This window comes from Nothobranchius furzeri, chromosome 14 (assembly GCF_043380555.1).
Source record: "Nothobranchius furzeri strain GRZ-AD chromosome 14, NfurGRZ-RIMD1, whole genome shotgun sequence".
NCBI lineage: Eukaryota > Metazoa > Chordata > Actinopteri > Cyprinodontiformes > Nothobranchiidae > Nothobranchius > Nothobranchius furzeri.
Window position 1 is genome coordinate 33,233,760 of NC_091754.1, and position 26,946 is coordinate 33,260,705.

General features: G+C 43.3%; 1 protein-coding gene across 1 annotated transcript in view; it reads right to left on the minus strand.

The window, feature by feature from the left end:
• xpo4 (exportin 4) overlaps positions 1 to 26,946 on the minus strand; it is a 68,970-nt gene that overhangs the window by 14,428 nt on the left and 27,596 nt on the right. The window contains exons 7-8 of the mRNA XM_054746613.2: positions 13,641 to 13,753; positions 2,664 to 2,821 (exon numbers count right to left, since the gene is read on the minus strand). Of these exons, the coding sequence (XP_054602588.1) occupies positions 2,664 to 2,821; positions 13,641 to 13,753 (271 nt within the window). The remainder of the gene's footprint in view (positions 1 to 2,663; positions 2,822 to 13,640; positions 13,754 to 26,946) is intronic.

Consider the following 26,946-nt stretch of genomic DNA (forward strand, 5'->3'; position numbering starts at 1 on the left):
AGTGACAGAGCAACACAGAGAAGCCTTGCTAAACCCTATCTGATGGGGCTAAATTGCGTGCAGAACTGTTCAATCACTGCAGATCGGCCATCCCTCTCCACATGGTTTTCCGATGAGGCAACTGGAAAAAAGCTCCAAGAATAGGTGATTACAGACGTAGCAGGAGAGCAGGGAGGAGGACGGAGAAAACGGGACAGCAGAGGAATAGAGACCACTTCTCAGTTAGGTTGAGAGCCTGATACTCATGCATGCTGAGGGTGGTCAGATCAACACATGACTGGCTGAAAAATTAACCACAAATAAAATGACTTTCTTCACACACTGGCCTCAAGAGCCTTTTTAAAAAGGAAATAAAAAGCTGACAGATGCTTTAACATCTGTAGGAGACATCTGTAGGAGACAACGGCTCAGGAAAAATGCAGGATAAGTCATTCACTTTGGAGACATTCTGACATAAAACCCACGACTGACACCATTATGTTCTGGTCACAGTTATGCTAGTATGTGGATCTGCTAACTCCACTTGTGATATGTCAACAGTGAAACCTCCCACAAATCTCTGCTAATGCATTCTCCACAGACACTTCCAGGCTGCACAAGATGGAGCAACAATCAATGGTTTCAGGCAGGAAACACACTCAACACACCTTCGAGAGAAGTTCTACACAAGCAGGAGGCCCTTTGACAAATTCCAGGTGGCGCTGACTTAAACTGATGTCAGTAGGAGATAAATATACATGAGACGCTAATTCTGGAGATCCAAAGTCCTGTTATTAGTGACATCACATCCTGGTATGGCCTGCTGTTGAAAGTGTCCTGAAAGGAACTTTCAAATTAAATTTATTATTATTGTTGTTATTATTATTATTATTATCATCTAGCAGAAGCACTGGATGTACGTCTATAACTGATTATTGTTTGGAGTCAGCCCTATCCAAGATGGCTGCCACAGAAAAGCAACATTATCTACAAAAATGGCTACAAGTCAGTTAATTTAAAAACATTTTGTTTATGAAAATGTTGAAAGCTTCATGTATGTTTGTGTGTGTTTATAGACATGCAAATGATGTAATCATCAATCAGCACGGACACCACGGCACCTTCATTTCCTACTGGCATCAAACTAAACCATGTTATTTGTTAATTCTGAATCAGCTGCTACTGTTATGTTTATTACATTCTGCAGCTATTTTTAGCAGACGTTAATTATTGGTTAGGATGTGTTTCGGTCTTTACTTTAAACCTGATCTAGGAAATATGCCATAAAAGAAAAAGTTTTACTGCAATCTAGCCTAAACTTTCCAGTACTGAAATGGTAATTGACACCATTTTATAGGTTTAGTGGATGTTTAACCATCAACCACAGCACAAAGTGCAACAATCCCTCTTCAGTGTTTGTGTAATAATCTGTGAATGTTTATTCTACTGAGTTTTTACAGCAGACCCACGTTTGAATGGCTGCTAATGAAGGTTATTTGTTTTAAGGAAACCAAACAATTTGATCTACTTGAGCATAAATTTGGTTTCAGAAACATCTGGGAAAAATAAACCTGTGGTTCCTCTATTTACTTTATTTGTCATTGAACTGCAAGACAACTTTCCCATGATAGAAGAGGGTGGCATTAAACGAAGACTCAACAAGCAATTAGTTCCTGTAAATAAAGCTGAAATGGTTCAATATGCGTCACCCTCAGGTTGACATCGGCCTCCATCCCTTGTTGTGTCTCTGAATTTAGTCCTTGAGCTACATGTGGGCTCAGAGCTGAAATAAAAACATGAGCAAACTTTGAATCCTTTCTTATTTAATCTCCGAGTTGCCTCACAAACAGCCTCCTTTTCTGTGATGGTTGAAGGTTTAAAGATGTAAATCAATATCGGAAAGGCTTTCACCTTAAAAGCACCGTGCATTTGAGAGAAAAGCTAATTCAGGGTACGGCAGCTCACGCTGAGCAGTCTAACAGCCCCTGCATTCGTGGGGCGGCTGCTTTCACTTGGCAGGTTTAAATTAGCCCCATCAGTGTGTGTGTGTGTGTGTGTGTGTGTGTGTGTCAGAGGAAATGACTTGGTGGATTTGCAGATTATAAAACACAAGACTTGTCAAACTGTCAAAGAAAAGCATGAACAGAATAAAAGTGACTTATAATAATGATATTAAAACTAAGTGAGGATTTATTTTTCCAAACAATGTAATGTATGCTGGTCTGCGTGTTTCAGGGTCTTGTTACAGGTGATGCGTTGAAAGGCAGCGACAGAAAACTCAGCAGACAGACAACAACAGGTAAACCAGCCGTCTTCAGACCGAACACCAGGACCTGCATCAGGAAAGCACCTTGAACAAACCTGACATAACAACAGTTGCTTTTAGGAAGGTGAGATGTTTGATAAAATTCCCCATTCGTTTTTCCACAACCAGCCCAAACATGACACCTGCCACCACCGGCCTCGTGCTGGACATGAGGCGTTTCAGCCAGGACCAAAGACGCTATCCAATCATAAATAACCCACTTCATCATCATTTCCACATTGTGTCGAGCTCTGTGCAACCAGGATCAGCTGACAGCTCATGAACAGAACGTAAATGGGGAAAACACTTTTCTACGTGCAATACTGAACGTATAAATATCCCATCCTGTAAAGGGTGTGAGTACGCCACCATCACTCACCCGTTAATCATGCTGAGCAGCCCTTCCACCATGTGGGCCAGGTAGGAGATCTGGGCACTTTCGTCTGGGAAGATGGGCCCATGCATGGAAGCCAGCTGGGCCAGGCACTGAAGGGAGTCCTGGGCCATGTCTGAGTCCTCCCGAATCTTCCGGTGTATCTGAAAACCAGAGAAAACATTCACGGCTCTGCTTTCGGAATACAACATGCAGATCTCTCAGAGTTCAATAGTCCTGCAGCTTAAATTGTTAGGATGAGCAAAAACTAGAGGGAAAAGTCCTGCAGTATCATGCTGCCTGAAGGCAGAGTCATACATCTGCTATGATCCAGGAAATGTGTAAACATCTCAAACAAAGTTGGTCCCTCTAAAAACACAACTGTGGGTTAGCCATATGAAACCCTGTCCCCGCAGCAGAGGTCTGCCAATGACCAAAACTCCAGCTGATTCCCTAAAAAACTCAGATAAGCCAGAATAGAGACACACCTTTTAAACATAACATGTTATTAGCAGGAATGAAAAAAATATGCTATTAAATTTACTCATAAAACAAATGGGCAGCAGGTTTTAAAATACAGACCTTCAGTCGGACACAAAAACTCAGACTTTTAGATTTGTGACAGAAAGTAAAGTAACTGTAATCCTAAAGCAAAACCCTTGGTGGTAACAGCTAGAGGTGGCTGATATGGACGATATCACAATTTACTTTTTGCAGAATCACAACCATGATTTTCTTATGATCTTTCCCATTTAAAGGGACATTATGGAAGTTTGACAGTCAAAACATGTATAGAAATAATAAATGTCTTCTTCATACATTCTCCTGCAATGCCCTGGTCCTGTAGAATGAGCCCTGGCATTTTTACTGTGATTGCCTGTTTTTCTGTAAAATCACAGAAAAAGAGAGCTGCTCGGGTCGAGCAGGCTGCTTCATACACGTTCACACTCAGGCATAGCCCGTAGCATTTGCTATCAGTAGCTTTAGTCTTTGTCGCTGTTCCTAACGCCTAGTGACAAAGCTAGCTACATTTCTGAGGACCCTTAGCTACTTTCTGTAGAACTTTCTTCTAGATATTTCCTGCAAATTAGCAACAAAATAGCCATTTTCACTTCGAACCGTTCTTTGAACGTTGTGTCAGCTGTCATCAGGAATATAAATATTACAGATACATAAGACATCACTGGCGCTTTAGCTCACCCAGTAAGATGGCGGACTCTCGTGCGGAAGACCCGGGTTAAAGTCCCTTTAAACAATTCAGATGTTTTGGAAGTTATTTACCAGTAAAATACACCAATTTAAAAGCATACCTCTTCACAGAAAATAGAAAAAAGCAAGAAAAGCAAGAAAATTATCTTTTATATAGCGCCTCTCAAGATAAAAATCATGAGGCGCTTCAGAAGAACAGAAAACTCTAAATATACAATAAGAACATCTTCAAAAATTATTTAAAATATGGTTAAAATAGTAGAAAAAAATAATGATGAGAAAATGAAATCCATCCATCCATCCATCCATCCATCCATCCATCATCTCAGTTAAGAGCTAGAGATACATATCTTAAATGTCCCACAGGCAGTTTTATTAATTATATATTTATAATTAATGCTAAATTATTTAAATTCCATCTAGAGGTGGCTCCTATCCTATCATCCACAATATTACCAGTAATAATTTCTTGTCCCGAGAGATAAGTTTATCATGTTAAGCAAAATTTAGGAATGCATATTGGTGAAATTCTAGCTATACGATACGTATCACAATACAGGGGAGACGACACGACGTATCACAATATATTGCGATACACTCAGTCAGACGATATTAGCAATTTTTTTTAGACTGAAATTATTGTAGAAAATAAAAAAAAACTGTCTAAACTGATACGTAACATGTTTAACGTGAGGTATCTGAACCATAACAGAGGGATTTACATTTCAACGGTGGAAACAAAACCCATTGCACACTGCTGCCAACTAGTGGTCCGCGTTTGAATTGCACCAAAAGAAAAAAAAAACACACAAATGTTTGCATGTAAATTCTTCCAAAAATTCAATACACAGCTTTTATATATTTTGTTATATCGCCGAAAAAAATTTGCAATATGTTGCCATATCGATATTTTCTTACATCCCTAGCTAAATACATGATGTATTTGCATGCACTACTCAGAGGATTACACTCCCAGTATTTAGGCTTTGCTGCTGTCAGTAGCTTTTTCCCGACTATGCGATGGCGGGGTTTGGCCCGTCTTTCTTTACACAAACAAAATAAACAGAACTATGGTTGGCAGCCACAATAAAAAGGCTCGCTAAAACACAAATGAACGTCCCCAAATTATAAAAGCCATGAAGCCAAATGCAAAGTTTAGAGCAGGACATTAACCCTGAGGTTTTCTGATTGAGCAGACGCGTGAGAATACATGTAACGACTGCTCAGAATCGACGCAAACTAGCGGCTAACCGCTAGCGCTATAATGATGTGCTTCTTCAATCAATGATTCATATTTGTTCATGTTCGCATCTTAATGCATCTATTATTAAAATATTTTTCTCGGCTCTACTAAGCACCCCAGCCAAACAAACCAATACGCTGCCAAAAACTTGATCCGACTGGTTCATCTGTGTGTCTGTCAGGCTGAGAGCTATGACCAACAGAAGCAGCTTAACAAATGGCATGACTCGGCTGAGAGAAAAAACCAAATGTGAGCCCGTAGACATGTCCAGAAACAAAGGCAGACGGGTGATGAAATGCAAATAGACAGTTCTACGATCTCCGAACTTCGGCAGATTGTCATCACTTTACAATCCTTAACGATCTTATATCGTCACATCGCACGGCCCTAGTAACAGCTTTAAAAATCAGTCACCAACGCAGCCAGATGTTATTTCATTCTTAATAGTAAATGATGGAGTCATTCATTAATGGTACTGCACACCTTTTTATGGTGCTCAGAATATTACATTTAGGATAATTTATTTAAAAAAAAACTTTTTATGCGGCTGAGCAGGAAATCGTTAGTTTTAGATAAAACGTAAACTTTTATAGCCATGGGGGACTTTCTGTAAGCATTCTACCAAAAGATGTTTAAAACCAATTCATTTTGTTGTCTGGTTTTAAATAAGTAACATTTAAAAACAAAGCTGCCCTGTAAAAAAACTGCTCAAAATAGAAAAGCCTTGGGTCAAAAGAAGGCGAACCTGCCTCATGCTCCTCTCAACACGAGTCAAACGCCATCAGCTGACAGCGAGCAGGATTAATACTCACTGGTTTAACAAACAATCACACCCAGAAAGAAAATCCAGTAGTTGTAGGTGTGAGAGTGATCCAGTCTCAAACAATCGCTGCACTAGTCTGAGCTCTCACACAGACTTCTGATGAACAAACACTTGATGTGGACTCATAGCAGCTCTGAGCTGTCCCTCACAGGTCCAGACTCACTCCAGCAGGACAACAGGCATGGTGGGTTGTCCTAAACACCAGCACAGCAGATCCGTAGCAGTAGAGTCGCAGCAAATCATCATAGCAACATGTGTTTCCACTATACAGATGTCCCGAGCTTACATGCCTCCCTCCTTCGAGCCCTTCTCCTCCATCTCTGTCCTCTCCCGTGTCTTGAATTGTCATCCTACTAAATCCACAGCCAGTGTCACTTCACCAGCTCGTCACAAACCCACGTCTAGCCTCATCCAGGAGGCAATCAAACTTTCAGCCTCCTTCTCCTCATCTGCTTCCTTTAAGATCTTCTCCCCTTCTCAGTTTCCCTGCTTTGAATTCTTTGTTGCTGCGTCTCCTCACTCCTCCTCCTCCTCTCGTTCTCCTGCTCTACAGCTGTGGTTCCCTGCTGCCCAGTTGGTCTCCAGCCACACTGCTGCACGCTAGAGCCTCAGATGCTAGCGTGGTGTAGCCACCACACTGCTGCTCATTTTCTTCCAGAGCGTGAAGTCATCCTCTGGAAGAGCTCAGCAAGAGGACAGGGGGGAGGAGGAGAGGGTAAAACTGGTGAGGGAGGGGGAGAGAAAGGAAAGGGGAGGAGTAGTAGATCAGCGCAAGGCCAGCTGACTGAACAGCGCCCGCTCTGCAAGGCAGCTGCTTCAGCGAATGAGCCATACCATGCCAGTAAAGTCAGCCGCCTCCAGCCTGACTATAGTTAGAGATACAGTGTGTGTGTGTGTGTGTGTGTGTGTGTGTGTGTGTGTGTGTGTGTGTGTGTGGTATGAATGGAGTAACAACACATGAGATAAACAGTCTAAAACATTTTTACCATTTCCAGTTGGAAAAGGCAAATAATAAATAAAACTAAACCTAATGACAGATTCTTTTCAGGACTCTGCTTTGTCTGAGATGATCCATCATGTTCACCTGAACCTACCCACCTTATTTTACATGTTCCTTATGGAGACACGATGATGTAAGCAACATCTGGTGAGATACCAGAACTAGAGTATACCCATTCATTTACATGGTGAGGTTTTGTTGCTAGTAGCAGTTTATTTGACCATTTCAAGAGGATTTTTAAAACGATTGAACCCTGAAAAATGTACTTGCATGGCTTGGGAAGATGTCGTACTTTTCGCGGCAGTACGAACAACCAGAGAAAATTGAATTTGTGTCAACAAGAGCGATGTTTATACCACGCAACCTGGAGTAAGAGAGTGTGGCTGCCAGCGTCGGCGCAGCTTTCACTGCCTCCCCCAGAGGGATGTGGCTGAAAAATCTTAATTTGAAAACCACTAGAAACTTCAATTGTGCATTCCTTTCCTTTTATTATGAAAAACCCAGGGAGGAACACTTGCATCCAACTTTGTTGTTGGATATGACAAACCTCCGGAGAAGAGACGCTGGGTAGTAAAGAGATTTGACACCAGTCTCAAAACAACAACAGGTACGATTTTATGTACAATTCTCTGAATAGTTTTAATGTAATGCGCGTTTAGACTGCTGTTGTTAACCTAAAAGTGTCCTCATGCAGTTTGATGTAGAAACTAAAACCCCGGCTTGTTACTATGTAGGTATTGATAAGCCTCGGAGCTTTAAGATTGTTTATTGCCTTGCTGTAGCTAAGTAGCTAAAATGCTACTGTTTGTTAGCCTTGGCTAGATTTTAAGACTGTTTCTTAAAGGGACATTAAGGAAGTTTGACAGCCAAAACATGTATAGAAATAATAAATTTCTTCTTCATACATTCTCCTGCAATGCCCTGGTCCTGTAGAATGAGCCCTGGCATTTTTACTGTGATTGCCTGTTTTTCTGTAAAATCACAGAAAAAGAGAGCTGCTCGGGTCGAGCAGGCTGCTTCATGCGCGTTCACGCTCAGGCATAGCCCGTAGCATTTGCTATCAGTAGCTTTAGCAGCAGAGAGAGAGGTAGTGCCACTTTGTTGCTGTTCCTAACACCTAGTGACAAACCTAGCTACATTTCTGAGGACCCTTAGCTATTTTCTGTAGAACTTTCTTCTAGATATTTCCCGCAAATTAGCAACAAAATAGCCATTTTCGCTCCAAACCGTTCTTTGGTTTGACGTTGTTTCAGGTGTCATCAAGGATATAAAAGTTACAGATACTGCGAATGTTACTAGAGTGTAGCTCACCTAGTAAGATGTCCGACTCCCATAAAGAAGACCCGGGTTCGATTCTGGATGTAAACATAATTTATTTAGAGTTTCTTTTTTACATTAATGGTATATTTTTTTACAGCAAGATGCCCAAATTTTTATTTGAGACTCGCCGAACGGCATTGGAACACAGATAAAAAAGATGTGGGTTCAACTTTCATTTTGTAACAATTTTTCAAGCAAGGGAAGGGAATGATCTGAGCATGCAGGAGGTCTGACCCATCATAAACCTTTGTTGGCTGTGCTGAAGAGAAAGGTACAGAACCAAATTATTTAATTAATTAGCTGCACGTTCTCCTGTCCTCTGTCCTCCGCGCCCCGCCCCCCCCCCCCCCACACACACACGGGACTGTCTCAGCTGTTATTTTCGTTAAGGAGTGTGCACGTACAGCATGCGCGCCTCGTGCACGAGCCTACTATTGAAGCTGCCGTTACGCTTTTGGCCTGAGGGGGCAATCGCGAGCATAAAAATTAAAAAGTCCGTAAAGTCCCTTTAAACAACATTAGGCAGGTGCAACATTTGGACACTGCTGACTTTTTATTGATTTCAAAATCTTTAGAACTCAGGATTGGATTGGTAAACTCAGTGACCCTTGACCTCCATACACAGGTGAATCCAAAAGTAACTTGAGATGTTTTTAGAGCTGACTATTTGTTTCTAAATAACTGTTAGCATTAGCCCAATGTTAGCATTAGCTTCTAACCTTCTTTTCTCCATATAAGAGTAAAAAAATGGCTTCTTAGGGGTACAAGAACTAACTACTGGGGCGCTCCTTTAACTGGCTTCAGTTCTTTACACAACTCTGAGGTTTTCTACAAATGATGGCGCAGCAGTGTTAGCTAGCACAGACTTGGCAACTAAATGGCTTTTTTATGACTGGCTCTAAAACCAGGAAGTATGCAGGCAGGACTGATTGTAAACAAAGACAATGTCCCTCTTTGGCCTTTTTAAAAGGAGATAAACTGACAACCTCCAGTGGGCTGAGAATGAAATCTGTTTCCGTTTAACGTTCCTTCTAATAGGACTTACACATTGGACTGTTTTGTGGTTATTACACATATTGTTCCTTTAATAAGAAAAAAAACTGTTCAAAGACCAACAACATTAATGTTAAGTTTAACGACACATGATGTTTGATACCCGTTGAAAGAATGACTGTGGAGACGGGGAAGGATGAAAGCTGATGAACAGAACAAGCAGCAAGAAGATGAAGAAGAAACAAACCAGAACACCAGAAGAAGAGGAGTACAGAAGGAATACAGAAGGGGGAAAGCGGGGCGATGGTGGGAAAGCCAAAGCCTGGTGCCTGGTACCTGTATTTATATAGGTGGTGGGGGGTGTCATCTTTCTATTCTTACAAATCAACCCCATCTTTTCTTCCATCATCTCTCTCTGATTAGGTTAGTGTCTGCCTGCAGCCTCCTGCTGCAGCCCTCTACACTGATTGTGTTTACTGGATAAACGCGTAACTCTTCAGAGCACGTACACAAACCGGTTCTCCCAGAAATTACAGTAACAAAGGAAAAATGAGATGTGCCACAGTGGCTGATGGGTGAGACACCACTGGACTTTATTGTGATAACTTCCTCCGTGGTAAAATAAATCTTGCTATAATGACAGCGCTTAGACCATTCGTCCTCCAGAAAACTGCCTCTACCATTCACCTCCTCTGAATTACATTTTTCCGTTTCCCCTAAAAGAATTGACCCCTCTACTCATTTCTGAACACCAGTACCTTTATTTTCTTCTTATTTTATCCAGTCTTTCTGCTATTGTTCCTTCATACCCATAGCTTTCCAACCAACATGTATTTTCTGAATCCCAGAGCCATAACGGTCCGTAGATGAAGCGAGGGAGGAGATACGGCCTCTCTAACAAATCCCCCGGGGCCAGAGTGACAATTTGTTGTACGGAGCATCTCTTCAGCAGTAAAATGGATGCTACACAGAACAATAATTACCGAGGACAAGCTTTTGTCCTGCCAGTGAAAAACAGATCTCAGCCTTGAGTCTAGGCTGATACCATCAATAAGGGCCCCAGTATGATCTCACTGATTCGTTGAATCGTTGCAATTACTATGAGTGAACATGCAGCTTAACACAAACCGCCTCCTTCCATAACAACCTCGTCCATTTAAAGGAGACGTCACATTTCTCATATTGTTCTTTAAAATTCTCATAATCATTTCTACTAAAACACCGCAGTAAAAAAGCCTTTCATTTTCAAGTGACTCTTGGAAAAAACAACGCCTACGACAATCAAGTTCCTGTTTCTAATTTGTGTAATAATTAAATAACACGAACAAGCCAGACTGACTGGAAAAGTAACATGTAAAGGCAGGAAATATTAGGAAGACTAAATGACAAATGGTGTTAAATCGATTTCCTGAACACAATTTGAGCCTCATGGCTGCAGAAACTGACAACAGTCTCTTGTTAGCTCACAATGCACACGAGTGGAGGCACACAGGAGCTACATCATGGGAGGCTGACAGACATCCACCCTCTGGGGGACGGAGACTCCCTGGAGGCCTTCTGCAGGGCGACGTGTGTTATGCTTCAGTCACTGCGGCTGTTAACAGGGGCCCCTAATCCTGGGACCGGGCTCTAAGCTCACCACTGGTCGGCTGTGGACTGTGAACGTGATGGCGCGTGTCTGTATGCACCCCCTTTACACACACACACACACACACACACACACACACACACACACACACACACACACACACACACACACACACACACACACACACACACACACACACACACAGGCAGCTGACAGGAGCCTTACAATAACAAACCGTTGGGCTACTAGAAATACCGCAGCTCGAGATGAAACTAGATGCCTGAACAAAGAAACCAACACAAAACACGTCCTCCACATTCCAGCAGCAAAGACGCCCGACTGAAAAATGACAAACATTTTTATCTAATGCCAGGCAGTCGCCACGGTAGTCCAATCAAGCCTGATTAGGGCTCTGTAGTTTCTGTAACATGTGTTACGTCGGTTATTCACCAAAACACAGCATCACAACGCTTCTCGCCCTGTAGTATGAATATTAACTGCATGTAAATGTACTTCTTACTGGTTACTTCAGATACTACAGATATACAAAGGTAATCAGGCTCTGTTAGGTTCAGCAAAGACTAAGAAGTTTTCCTGTTGCCTCTGATTGTTCGAGCTATTCCAAAGCTCCACACACTAAATCACAAATCAATAATCTAGCTACAAAAACAAACACCTGAGGCTAGGTGTGTGTGATACAGTCTGCTAAGCCACAACGACCTAATCCGTCCCAAGCCAGGAAACAGAAACGAGTCAGCTGGATCCTTGTAAACATGTGGAATCCTTTCAGAAGGCTCAAACAATTAAACGAAAAACTAAATGAATAATTTCTGCTCTAATCTCAGTCCACGGCAGTCTGGTTTCACCATGGAGAAGCAACCCTGCAGGGATTATACCATAAACAACTTCTGTGTGTCGGTAGAAACCAGCTGTGAAACAAACTGGACTGGAACAAATGAAGAACATTAAACAATCAGTTAAAATAATGACTCCTCTTCCAGAACTACAGTAACTTTCTGTCCTCTGGTGCACGACGTCCTGTTAAGCCTTTTACAGAAATAGTTTTTGTCTGTAGTGCGTTCGTCTGTCACTGGTGTTCAAATCAGAAGTTTGGGACACCATCTCTAAATAAGGACACAGACATTTACAGGGCATCTGCAGGTTTAAGGGAGCCAAATTTAAGACTTTTTAAGACCCTTTTTAAGGCCACTTTGACCAAATTTAAGCTGTTTTTAAAAATAAATTTAAGCTATAATTACCAGCTATTGCCTGGAAACGGTGCTAACCACGTCACGAACGTGGGATTAGCCACCCAGTTACCATTAAACTTGCCCTTCCCCATGGCGCAAGCTCCCACTAGCTTAACCAGCTAATGTGCTCATCTAAAAATAGCCCCCTTTCACGACCAACTGAACGTATACGGTTCCGCTTACGCCAACATCATACACAAAAATGCTGAACACTAACTAGAAATTCACGAAAATTTTATAGAAATAAAAGAATCTTGTTTATTGGGTCTTTGGTAATTTAAGACCTTTGGAAACTCTATTTAAGGATTATTTGTCATTTTTAAGGACTTTTAAGGCCTTAAATTTGGAAAAGCAACTTTAAGACTTTTTACGGATCCGCAGATACCCTGCATTTAGTATGAAAGCTGAGATTTCAGGACAGCTTAAAGACTTAAAAAATTAAAACGAACATTTCTTTCATTATTTTGGGTCATTAAAATACTTTCCTCTAAAAGTAACACAGTGACACACTGAGGGCCGATAAAGACGAGCAGATTAAATCACAGCCCTGAACGGTGGTGAGTCTAAAGTTTTCTACCTCTTCTGTCCACGTACAACTACGGCTAACATCATCCTGCTCTTTTATTACATTTTCCTCTGAATACAGTTTGTTTCTCTGTGCTGAAACCTCGCCGTTTCAGAAATATTCAAACCTACCTGTCACTTAGAATCACCCCACAATCAAAGTTAGATTAGATGGAGTAAAGAGTGCATGAGGTAAAAAATAATACAACAGCTGTGTGTGTGTGTGTGTGTGTGTGTGTGTGTGTGTGAGTGAGTGAGTGAGTGAGTGAGAGAGAGAGACAGAGACAGAGAGAGAGAGAGAGAGAGTGAGTGAGTGAGTGAGTGAGTGAGTGAGTGAGTGAGAGAGACAGAGAGAGAGAGAGAGAGAGAGTGAGTGAGTGAGTGAGAGAGAGAGACAGAGAGAGAGAGAGAGTGAGTGAGTGAGTGAGTGAGTGAGTGAGTGAGTGAGTGAGTGAGAGAGAGAGAGAGAGAGAGAGAGAGAGAGAGAGAGAGAGAGAGAGAGAGAGAGCGAGAGAGTGAGTGAGTGAGAGAGAGACTCTAATCTGGAGAAAGAAGAGCAGAGGCTGAAGGAAGAATGGGATATCTGGCAGGTAAAAGATGGAGCATCCTCTGTGGGCGGAGGTTAGATGGAAGAAGAGCTGACCTGTTTGTTCCACTCTTCTATTCCACACCATGAGCTTGGCCAGCATGAGCCGGCTCTTTGAGCACACCGAACAAAAATACACATTTACTTCACAGAGCAAGCGCTCTTCTGGATGGTAACACAATAACACAAACTACCCATAAATCCCTTTGATAGTGCGTTCACAGAACAAGAGCAAAGTTAAGACGGGCCAAACAGAGGAGGTGACACCGAGGCTCCACTCGCTCCGCTCAGAATAAATAAACCAGAACTCAAGAGGTCGGCACAAAATAAAATAAAATAAAACACCAGCAGCACGGCTGAGGCAGGGGTGAACAGGGAGAAGAAATGAGGAAGTGATGGATACTCACAGAGAAGAAGAGATCCATGACGCGGGTGTCCAGCAACGCTTCCCTCCAGGACTCAGTCGGCTTCAGCATGACGTTCTGCGTGGCCTCGAACATGGCGATGTAGTGGCGCCCCAGTGATCAGCCACCGGTTAAGGCCAACAACGGCATGAAAAACAGGAGGAGGGAGACTCAAAGAGCAGCTCCTGTCAGTGAGCTCCTTCTTAGTGGCTCTTCTGGTTTCTTGTGTGGCAGCAGCAGATTCCTGGTGGACACTTGCTAACCAACTCTTCCTCTCATTAACCCCGTCAATCTCTCACACACTCACCCTCCTCCTCTGAGCTGCTTTTTTGTTGTCTCTCTCTCTTTCTCCCTCGTCAGCTCTTTTTTTAAACAGCAAATCCTTCCTTCTTTCTCACCCTCTCGTCTCCCCGACTTTCCCCGCCGGTGCCCCGACTGCTCTGACACCCTCAGTGCTCCTTGTCCCTCTGCTCACCCCCTCTTCCACCCAACCCTCTCTCATCTGCTTCCTGAAGGTCTTAAACACACAAGACACAAGCTTTTGTCAGCCGATCCAGACGCCACTCCTCTGCAAGACGTCTGAGACTCTTAGCTGGCCTGAACCCCTCCCTCTGCTCTCTCCTCAGCCAATCACCAATCATAGACTCCTAAACATCTCTGAAGTCTTCGTCTCTCAGCATTGTTCTCACACCGCCTTGAGTTTAAAACTTTCACAATGACCCAAACAAACTTTCTCAGCACCCTAACAACACACGGCACTCATTTAAATGTCCTCAACACCCACAACAAGCCTTCCCACAACAAGCCACAGAACACAATCTCACACTACAAAGCCACAACACTTCCTGTCGTTATTCAAAACTTCTAACCAACAACCAGCTTTCCCTAAGAGAAAGAGCTTCACACACCCACAACACACTGGGTGATGTAATTCTATGGCTCTTCACAAAGCCTGCTGTTCCGTTTATCCAAACGTCTTAAAATGGTCAAACAAAAGGAACACACACACACACACACACACAAAGGAAATTTTCAACCACGGTGGACAATAGAGTTTTATTCTATTCTATTTTAATCTGGACATTAACTTACTTTTCCCCCTATTTTTAATAAGGGGTAATATTAATGTCAAAACGTCTTTTTTCCCCTTTTAAAAACAGAATAATAACCTGGAGTTCAAGTCCAACACAACTGACAAGCAGTTAATGCAAACACTATTTTATAAACCTTTCCACAGCTGCTGACCTGACTGCCAGAGATGCAACTTCCTGCTGCTCAGCTCAATAAGCAGAGAATCTCATGTAAATAAACATTAAATCTGAAAATGACAAAAGGTTTTCTTTTAGTCGATTCACTCGGTACAACGAAGCTACTATGGGACATCACGTCCTCGTGTGGCCTGGCTGAAGACACATCTAATCACCTATAAATGGACTGTGTTTGATATAGCACCTTCTAGAGTCCTGGAACCCCCCAAGGCGCTTTACAACACAACCAGTCATTCACCCATTCACACACACATTCACACAGTGGTGGTGATGAGCTACGATGTAGCCACAGCTGCCCTGGGGCGCACTGACACAGGCGAGGCTGCCGAGCAATGGCGCCACCGGTCCCTCAGACCACGGCAAGCAGGCAAGGGGGGTTAAGTGTCTTGCCCAAGGACACAAACACAGCGACAGACTGAGCGGGGCTCGAACCGGCAACCTTCTGATTACGGGGCGAGCACTTAACTCCTGTGCCACCGTCGCTCCACCTATAAGGTGGAGCGACGGTGGCACGGTGGAACGTGAATTTCCACCTCTGAGGCCGATTCGATTCGTAGCTCGATTTGCTGCCACTGATACGACACATTAATGATATGGTGAAACCTACGATTCGGTTCATTATTGATTTGAAAACGATTTTCGATTCGATACAAATCACGATGCGATATGAAACGATTCAACACATTAAAATGAATTTACAAGCTCAAATATGGTTTTTAAACGTTATCACAATGTTTTCCCTCTCCTCTATGAAGGATGTATTTAATCCTCTATTGTTTATCAATAAATTCAACATGAAAAGACAAACTTTATCAGTGATATCTACCTATTATACATATTTTTATTTCTACGAATACTTTGAAAAAGGAGGGTTGAAATGAGGTTTAGACAGTCACTCTGCTCAGAAAAATCAACAGAATCAGAAAATAATTAGCGTTCATCTTATAATTATTAGGATTTAATATGAAACACTGTAAGCATCTGAACATAACTTTTAAATATTGTAATGATCCATAAGGGGCTATTGTGAGAGCTGCTGTAGCCTAATGTTACTGTTCCTTTAAGAGAAACGTTAATGTTGGAGATGCAGGGAGATCAAATCAAATCAAAGATACTTTATTAATCCCAGAGGGAAATTAGAGTATCAGTACACACAATTCAGAGATCAGACATACATGGGCAAGACACATGACAAGAATTGGTGACTATGGTCATTCGCAACCATGAGTCGCGCCACCTTAATAGAGATAAGAGGGTTACATGAGGATTGGTTCAGGTGGAGGGAAAAAAAGGCACTTCAAAGTTACCCTCCCACCAGGAGGGCAGCTTTGCTCTGCAAAAAAACCCCACCTCAGACAGACAGATATGTTGTGTTGTCTGAAGTCTGTTGCATAAGTGTCCACTAGGTGGGGTGGTGGGTTGGGACTATCCCAACTTCAGATCCTGCAGCCACGATGAAGCAGCGCATGTCACCTCAGTGTGGATAGGGGAAGGAGCATTGAGGGTTGGAGGGTTGCAGTGACCCTGGACGCTTCAGCGGCCTTCCCGCAGTCCTGCCCAGGCTGGGAAAGGAGACAGAGTTGAGTTGCCATAGTGATGGCATATTCCACATACCTTCTGAGGGGAGGAGTTTTTGTTGGAGCCTTGCAGGCTCAAGGACGCCAGATTCTGATTAGAAATTGTTTTGGGGCCAGACAGAGATAATTTCCTCTCTGTCTAACAGTTTTTTGGTCCTCATCCTCTCAAAATCCCATAATGGATGTTAATCTATCCCAATCCGTGCATATTCGTCTACTCTCTCCTTGATGGCATCCATCTTTTGTGCCAAAGAATGTGCCTTACGATTCATCTCAACAATTATTTGAGTCTGTGAATTCACAGCGCGGTGCAAACCATCTCTGAGCTCCGGGATCAGGCCAATATTCCTCGACAGCTCCTTAATTTTCCGGTAAGCCAGGTAGCCTCCAAGGCCAATGAGCAGGAAACCTGACACCAACACCACGAATATTCACACGTCTTCAGAGTCCTCCACAGACAGCCGAGATAAACAAATCAAGTTCCACTGTTTCCAGGAGTCCATGATGTGTCCAAATGGGTCTGTACCGGCAGGACATCCGGGAGCCCCTTCTCCCATTCTCATTGTTGAAAAAAATTTATCAATCGTGTTGAGAGACCAGCTGACGAGATCCATTTAAATGTATTTCAGTTTCCAGTTTCCAGAAAAATGCAGAAGCAGCCATGCACCCAGCACACAGAGACAAAGGCCTTGAGGATAAGATATGGAGGAGAGGAGGAAAAAGTGTCTGCACCCACCAAGAGCCGGAAGAAGAAGGATGTAAGATGTAAGTTTATCGAACTTCTCTGAACCACTGTTAAGGGCAAAATGTCCTTCCTTCTGGAGTTTTTTTTATATCTGCACAAATGTTACGATAATAAGGAATTTTCTTAAAATTACCTCACAAAAAGCTTCAGGTGCACAGGTCAATAAGAATGCTCTTAAAAATGTGCTGCTGCAGAAACTAGAGACCGTAGAAACACCGCGTTTCATGGAGAAGTTTATTCATTTTGGCTATTTGAGACAGGAAGCATGAACGTCAGTTAATGTTGTCCCAATATGCTCCCACTGTGTCTGCGCAGTACGTGTCTTTAGCTGAAAGAGACGAAGTGTTCAATGAGCCTAAAAAAGGGAAGACATAGTAGGTAAACTAAGAAGTAATCGATATAACCATGGTTTTACTGACGAGAAACACGCATGGAAAGATACATTTTGATAATGCCATCGGTTGTAACCGATGCATACCGAAGCTACCGGTGCAGTCACATTGCTAACGTCACGAACGAGCCACCGGTTTAGATCGGTGAATCTCTCCATCCCTAATAAATACCCAGCATCCCTGTAATTTCTCAGTTATTACGCTCTTACCTCGCTGAGATCACATCTATTGGTAAGCACGCAATTGAAAAGTTAGCTTAACTGCTCGCTGGTGTTGACTCTGCTGCCTTCTGGCTGGCGTTCACCCACTGAGCGTTATCTTTTCGTGGCTCTTTTCTTCCTGCCTTCATTCTTTTGTCGTTTGCTTCTAACACTCCACTCTGTGTCTCGCCATTATGTTGTAAACCTGCTAAGCATAAACCTACTTCTTGTCCCTGTGCTCAGGGCTGTGGGTTCTTTCTTCATGTGAAGGACCTGCACAAAGTCTGTTCTGTCTGCCTGGGAATTCTTCATGCTAGTAGAGCACTTTCGGACCCAGTGGCGTGCGAGTTCTGTCGCCACCTCCGCTGCCCCACGCTTGAACAGCATGTTAATTTCTTCAACATCTCCTGGGGGAAGTTGTGGCCTTGAAGCAGGACCCCATGCTCTCCAAGTTGGTTTCTCCGGCTTCCCATGATGATGGCCTTTCGATCAAAGTCCTTGTTGCTAGCGGGGCAGATCAAATGGCTTACTGAATCTGACCTGGAGGAAGACACACCTTTGGCTGACTCTATCCAATGACCTGGACCGAGACAGAGCTTCCTACTTGGATGAACCTGCCTCCTCCAGCAGCCTGTTTGGACAGTCCCTTGATGCTATTCAGGCTAAGTTCGAGATGCAGAAGAAGCAGACGGATGCGCTGCGCTCCATCATCCCCAGGTGGATAGTGATACATAAGGCTCCCGGAAACGATCAATGGGCTGTCTTCTCGACCTCCTCGCCTCAGAGGATGGTGAGCACTGCTGCTGGTCTGACCCAGCCCTTGCCCCCCAGCCAGTCCGTCGGAAGAAAGAGACCTCCTACGGCCTCACAGAAATGCTCTGTGAACCGTAAAAAGAAGCCTCAGTCATCCCGATGTCAGGACCAGATTTTGTTCAGGACTTGCACCTTGCTGGACCTCCAAGCCTCAGATTTCAGCGGTTGAAATGTCCACGTTCGGTTGCTGTTCAACCCTTAGTCCCAAGACACTTTGTTTACTGCCCCAACTGGTCAAAAGTTTCACTGTTTCCACAGTTTTGCACAAGGTTCCAATAAAGACTGCAGTTTGCACTAAAAACACCGTCGATTTGATGTGTCTAAACACTATATCTCAAATTGGTCACATAAAGCTGTGTCAGTCCACTCTGCTGGTGACCGACAGCTAAATTTTCACTACAAACCCTGTCTGCAAACATCTTTGAGCGAAGCAAGAGAGGCTGTTTTCTCCTGTTCTGGAAAACAGCGTATTTCAAGTTTGTAGACACGATGGTCAGAGCGTGTCATATGCACGGTGCTGTGTCGTCCCGCTCTGCTAGAGGGCAGCGTCTCCACCATGACAGCACTGAGCAGCCATCTTGTAGCAAACCTTCCTCTCTGGTGCACATGCGCTGTGTCTCCTTGGGTTGAACGAATGGTTGCCGTAGGTTACCGTTTACAGGTCTGGGTCAGACCAACTGTGTTCACCGTGTTTGTGCAAACGATGGTGAATGATGATGCAGAAGTCAGAGGAAATTTGAATGCTATTAACAAAAGGAGCTGTTCAAGTGGTCCCCCTCAAAGGTTGGTACAGCCTTTGCCTTTACTTTGTTGTCCCCCAAAAAAGCGAAGGGCTTCATCCCATTCTGGATCTCCCCGTGTCAAACAAGCATTTGCACATGTACAGACTCAAAATGTGAACACTCAAGCAGCTGCTCAGCCTCGGGAATTGGTTTGCTACGATTGATCTCATGCTTCCATGTGGGGATTCATCCCTACAGGCAGTTCCTGCACTTTGCGTTCGAGGGGAGAGCCTACGGGTATATGGTTCTCCCTTTTCCAAATGTGTGGAAGCTGCATTTGCGTTCTCGCCTACTTGGACGACTGGGCTCTGGTAGAGAGTTCTCGTGTGCAGGCGAAGGCTCACATCTCCCAGATTCTTTCTCACATTCAAGCCTTGGGTGTCTCCGTAAATTATAAAAAGAGCTCCATACTTCCAAGCCAGAGTTTCTCCTTCCTCAGACTAGAAATATGCTCTCGGTTGAGAAGGGCACGCCTCTCGGACCACTGGATTGCCGCCCTCCGCTGCTGCATGGCCTGCTTCCGCCTGGGAACCAGACTGTCACTCCGCATAGTCTTACAGCTGTTGGGCTTGATGGCTTCCTCTATAGCTGTAGTGCCTCTCGGCCAGTTAAAGATGCTGCATTTCCAGCATTGGGTCCGCTCTCACGTATTTGTCCCTCAAGTCATTTTAACTGGAAGTTGACCGTCATCAGGGCCTGCATAGCAGCTCTTCTACCGTGGAAAGAACTAGGATTGCTTCACTAGGGTTCTCAAATTGGGAGGGTGTCCGAAAGCTTGGTAGAGACCACGTACACTTCCCTCGGAGGCTGGGGAGCTCTGTGTAAGGGGATGGCGGTGTGATGGCAGGATCTGCCACACAGGGGAAAGTTGAGTGATTTATCTTTGCAATACATTTATTTACAGTTAACTTTTGGTTACAGATATGAACATATAAAAACAAGTTTGATTTCTGCTTATTTGTGTAATGTTAATTTTGTTTGTCTTGAGTTGCCAGTAATTTTCCATTTCCCTGGGGACAAAGAGGTGATGTGGCAGAGGAAGAAGCCAGAGCTGATACTTCTTGAAAGGCTTCTACCTACTGACTGAAAATGTGTGTGTGTGTGTGTGTGTGTGTGTGTGTGTGTGGGGGGGGGGGGTGTCTGATTTTGGTCTTGCTTTGTTATTGTTGGTTTTCCATTTATTTAAATTAGTTGCTAATTAATTGTTTAATTTTCAGTAAATGTAACCTTAATGACTAGTCAATTATTCCTATACTGTTTCAGTCTTTAATGTTGTATCGGTGGCCCTTTCCCTCTTGTTTGTAATGGACTGACCAGCCAGTATAAAAACCTCCCTTGTGTTTCCTGTAGGAGGTCAGTTGGTGTTTTGTTTGCTAAGGTTATGTTGCTGTAAAGCTTTCTAGTTAATAATAACTTTCTATCACTTGTAAGACGCTTTGGACAAAAGCGTCTGCTAAATACAAAAACATAAACATAGTTAAGTTGACCTCTTTTAGGGGCCCCATTTTGTCATTTTTGTTAAATTGGGAGAATAAAACCCAGATTTTTCTGATTCCTTTTTCCCGTGGCTCATTTAAAACAGTTCGGTCCCCGACAGGCGGTGAGGGGGGGCATGGTTCCCGATCCAATCAGGGTTCCACATCAACTACCTGGAACTGTCAGCCGTGTTTCTAGCCCTGAAAGGGCCGCGTGTGCTAGTGTGCACAGACAACACAATGGTGGTGTCATATATAAACAAACAGGGAGGAACACGTGCTAATCCTCTACTGAATCTGACTTATACATTGCTACATTGGTACAATCTGAATCTTCTATTTCTCAGAGCAGTTTACGTCCCCGGTTGTCTGAACCATGGGGTAAACTTGCACTCAAAGGGAAGACCCCTGTCAAGGGAACGGAGACTTCCCCCCCGAGGTGGTGTTTGGTAGGGCAATGGTGCATCTGTTTGCGTCCAGCGAGAACACACACAGTGCCTGTCTTTTAGTGAGGTTTCTCTTGGCACTCAATCTTTCTTGGCACTCAGTTCCTGAAGGAAGTTAGGAGACTGGGGCCTGTTATTAGATCTTCTGTCCCTTAATGGAACCTCATTTCAGCACTGGAGGCTCTGTGTGCCATTTAAGCCTTTTGAATTGGTTGACATGAAATTTCTGTCTTACAAAATGTCCAAGCTCTTAGCCCTGACATCGGCTAAGAGGGTAGAAGATCTTCATGATCTTTCAGTTCACCCGTTCTGCCTGCAATTTTTAGCAGATGGGTCTCGGGTCACCCTGCGTCTAAATACTGTATATATGCCCATGGTCATCCTGCTGTACTACGGTTCTATGACCATGGAGCTTTCAGCCTTCAGTCGTCTTACTTTTGCCTCTGAAGAGCAGAGGAGGTTGCATTGTCTGTGCCCGGTTGGTGCTCTACAGGCTTATGTGGACCACAAGCGGATTTTCTGACTAGCAGACCAACTATTTGTGTGTTTCGCCAAAGCCTCCAAAGGTAAAGCTTTCTCGAAGCACAGACTTTCTCATTGGTGATGTATATAATCACTGTTCCCTGAAGAAGAGGAATGAGGTACAACGGAGGGCTGCCCCCTTCACAGCCTGGCTTCCTGAAGCGTGGCTATCAAACTGATAAATGAAAATTATGCAGAGTGTTTATAAGTGGGGGGTGGGGTCACTACACAGCATCACACTCATTTGCAATACAGGCAAGATTAGATGTGTCTTCAGCCAGGCCACACAAGGGTGTGATGCCCAATAGCAGGGTTTTTTCCTGCGTTCAAATTTGCATGGCGGACGCCTCCAGCTATTTTTGTGCCACCCCAGCCTGATTTCACTCTGCCCCCAGCTATATGGATGTTATTTTAACTGCAGTTGCAGCGTTGCGCCACTACAGGGATGCTGTATCAGCAGTGGTGCACCGAAAAGCGCTAAAACTGCTGCAGAAAAAGAAGATCAAAAATTGCTTTTCTTGCTAGTTGGTACATATCTATGGTTGGTGCTATTGTAGGCTGACCATATTTCCTCTTTCCCCCTGACATGTCCACTTTTCACTCTCTGTCTGGGGGGTTTTCTACACCGATCAAAATGTCTGGTTTTTCATCCAGGAGCAGGGATCGAGTTATGGGGGGCTAGATATCTTTCAGGGAAAGATCCAGTTTCTATATTACAATATTTATGGACTCTCAGCGTAGCCGGATTCTGTTGAGTGGAGAACGCAGAGCGCTGATCGTTGGTGCGCCAGCTGCGTCCGGCGCACGATCCATTCTCAAGGTGCCGCAACAAAACATTATTATTAACACCTGATCGTTCTGATCTGTTTATATCTTCTGGTACGCTGTCTTTTAATCGTTCCTGACGCGCTCCGCTCATCGTGTGCTGCGGTGATTTCACCTCACTGACGGAGCATCGAAATGTGCTCTCCGCTTTGCGGTCAGAAGATCCCTTTGATCTGCTTAGTTCAAAAGTAACTGATGAGGTGAAAAAGTAAGAATCCAGCCAGCAGTTTTTCTGGAGTTTAGAGGAGATGCAGGAAGATGACAGACAGGACAGGAAATAGTTAAATAAAAACAAGAAAACAAAGCTTGAATGTAAGATGTAGGTAGATTTACCTCCACTACACGTCTTTACCTGTATAAAACAATAAGTTATACACATGTCATATTTATACATCTGATACAATTCAGATCACCTTCAAAACTCAGTCACACACCCAGGGCCGTTTCAAGGCCTTTTGGGGGCCAAGGCTAAACGGAACTACCCTTACCCTAACCCAGGGGTCGGCAACCTGTTCCCATCAAAGAACCATTATTACCCGTTTCCCACAGTAAAGAAAACACTGGGAGCCACAGCAGCCGCGGCGTTGTGGGCGGGGCCTACCATCAGACAGCAGAGAGCTGCTTTAACCAATCACAACAGGTGACAGCAGCCAGTACCGGTCGCTCGTGTACGTCAAAGTTATCTTTCATAAGACTATAATCAATAAAACGATTTATATAAAATGGATCCAGAAGTTGTAGCCCGTCTCTGCCTACAATATTTTGATATTTTTCACCCTGTTGGTGGTTTTACTGAGCAGGTGCCACTTTTGTCATATGTTTCTTTTTAAAACATGTTTAGACTGTTCAGAATACAAATCCAGGCTCTGTCACGTTTGATTGTTGTAATTAAACTTTGTAGGTGGGGAAGGTCAGAAAAGGATCCGATCATTTTGTTTTCCCCTCATTTACAGTGACGGAGATAACGGCACAGTGCGCCTGGCTCTGGTGTTAATCAAGTTAAATTATATCTCTTTCCAACAATTTTCACAAGAAAACAGAACAGTTAAAAGCAGGGCTTGTGTTGACCGGACAGTTCCCGTATTTGGCCGTTTATTTTGACGGAGAAAGAATTGAAAGAATGACCCCGACGCATGCAGACGAACTGACACTTTATTCGTTTCGCACATCGCAGATGTAGCTAAATCACTCAAGAAAAGATTCCCATCTGAACATCTGAGCTGGACACTGCTCAGCGCAGCTCACTGTCAGCGCGTACGTATGGTGCACAGCGAGCTGAAGATGTGGAGAGGGGCTTGGTGCGCGTCGCAGAACCAGAGCGCATGCAGGAAGATTCCTCCGACTGAAGCGAGACTTGTCACTTAGAAAATGTTCCCTGGTTATGAAACTTTGGCTGAATAGCGCTTGTTCCTGTCTCCAATGTGGCGACACATCCAGGAGCCTGTCTGAGGAGAAGCCCAGAATCTCACATCCTCGTCAGTTCAGAAAGCGCAGATATGATTATGCGAAAGCGTGACCCGTCAACCCGGTCTCACAGTAAGACCGGGTTGGAACTGTTCAGGTTTACGCAGACAATCTTTACATTTAGAATTGGCATACAGATGGATGGAAGAGCCGCGGGTTGCCAACCCCCGCCCTAACCCGTACATAATAGACATGCCACCATTACACTGTTAGCAGCAGAAATTAAATGTTACCATTTCCAATACAAATGCATGTTAATGAAATGCTTTATATTTTACTGGATATATTTATGTGTTATTTTGACTAAGATGAGTGTCATTAATACAAACCCAAAGTGTTACTGAAATGTAGGTCAAATATTTACAAATATTTTAACTATAGATATTTAATATCAGATGGGAAAAAGTGAACTAAACACCAATCTAATGCACATCATTGAGCCTTTTATAATATTTTGCCTTTAAAAAAAGAGAGGCAGTTGAACGCACAGAATATGCATGTGCTGGTGCATGGTCAGGATGGTACCACCTCTGCCTCAGTTTGAGCCAGGAAAAACCCTGAATAGTACTTTTGTTGTACCTCGTTCCTCTCCTTTAGGGAACAGTAGTTATATAGATAATCTAACATGTTTTAAAGATGAACATGCACTGCTATGATATTTAGGGGATTTGAGCCGTTTTAAGATGTTGGCGAGAAACTTTGGTCTTTGCTGAGTTCGGACTAGTGGTTAGCTTGTCGGTCTTCCGGAACTTAAACCATTTCTCTGAACAGAGACCGTTCAGGAAGCTATCTAAAAGGGGGTAAGACAGTAATTTGTAGCTTTAACACAAAATTGTCATACTTTACAGCTTTGTGCTTAAATCAGTTTGGGTTATCTAGACATCATTAACCACAACATAAATATTAATTTTAACTTTTGAACTTGTGCAGATTAACTTTGTTTCTTGTGTTACAAAACCAAACACACATTTCTGTCCTGCAGCCCAGTGACAGAATACGGAAACATCCAGAAGAATGTCCAATCAAAGCCAAACGGCAGCAGAGGCCAGAAAGGTCACACATTCCTCCTATACCAACCTCCCAGCACGCAAGCACACACACACACACACACACACACACACACACACACACGGCACAGCTTTTGGCAGAAACATTGGCACCTGTGTACGGGTGTGTGTGTGTGTGTGTGTGTGTTTGCTCAATGCTGAGATCTGAGGTCAATTAAAAATAGTCTGTTTGAAGCAAAGCACTGACAATAAAACCTTCTACAGAAGATTAAAAATAAACTAAGTAAAAAATAACTTGCCACAATAACTTTAACAAATCAATATAATTCTTAACTCTGAAAGCTTTCATCTTTTACCCGAAGGGTTTTGGTTTTAAAGCAAATCAAGTTTTTGCTGCTTCTCCCTTCTTCTTCACAATCTGAATTAAACCACTTTATATAAAAGCATTCAACCTTTCTAATGAACTTGAAACTCATAAATGTGGAAGAAAAATTGTCTACATGTGGGATCCAGTATTGTGAGAGGGATGTATAGCCTATGGTCCTTTTCCACCTCTCAGCTTGGCTCGACTGCTCTACACGGTTTGGGTGGTTTTCTATCAAAACATAAAATGCTTTAGAGCAGTGATTCCCAGCCAGGGGTACGCATGACCCTAGTGGTCTGTTTGAGCATTACAGGGAGTACGTGGAAAAATTGATATTTCATTACCCAGATGATGACAGCATTTGCCCTGGTGTAAAAAAAAAACATTGTGCTGTTTTGTGTTGTTTAAAGGGACTTTACGTACTTTTGAATTTTTATGCTCGCGATTGCCCTCTCAGGCCAAAAGCGTAACGGCTGCTTCAATAGTAGGCTCTTGCACGAGGCGCGCATGCTGTACGTGCACACTCCTTCTTAACGAAAATAACAGCTGAGACAGTCCCGTGTGTGTGTGTGTGGCCCGGAGGACAGAGGACAGGAGAACGTGCAGCTAATTAATTAAATAATTTGGTTCTGTACCTTTCTCTTCAGCACAGCCGACAAAGGTTTATGATGGGTCAGTCCTCCTGCATGCTCAGATCATTCCCTTCCCTTGCTTGAAAAATTGTTCCAAAATGAAAGTTGAACCCACATCTTTTTTATCTGTGAATTCAATGCCGTTCGGCGAGTCTCAAATACAAATTTGGGCATCTTACCGTAAAAAAATATACCATTAATGTAAAAAATAAACTCTAAATAAACTATGTTCACATCCAGAATCAAATCCAGGTCTTCTGCATGAGAGTCAGACATATTACAAGGTGAGCTACACTCTAGTAACATTCACAGTATCTGTAACATTTATGTCCTTGATGACAGCTGAAACACCGTCAAACCAAAGAACGGTTCGGAGCGAAAATGGCTATTTTGTTGCTAATTTGCAGGAAATATCTAGAAGAAAGTTCTACAGAAAGTAGCTAAGGGTCCTCAGAAATGTAGCTAGCTTTGTCACTAGGCGTTAGGAACAGCGACAAAGTGGAACTGCCTCTCTCTCTGCTGCTAAAGCTACGGATAGCAAATGCTACAGGCTATGCCTGAGTGTGAATGCGCATGAAGCAGCCTGCTCGACCCGAGCAGCTCTCCTTTTCTGTGATTTTACAGAAAAACAGGCAATCACAGTAAAAATGCCAGGGCTCATTCTACAGGGCCAGGGCATTGCAGGAGAATGTATGAAGAATACATTTATTATTTCTATACATGTTTTGGCTGTCAAACTTCCATAATGTCCCTTTAATGAATGCTCAAATAAAGTAATGCATGGTAATATATAGTTG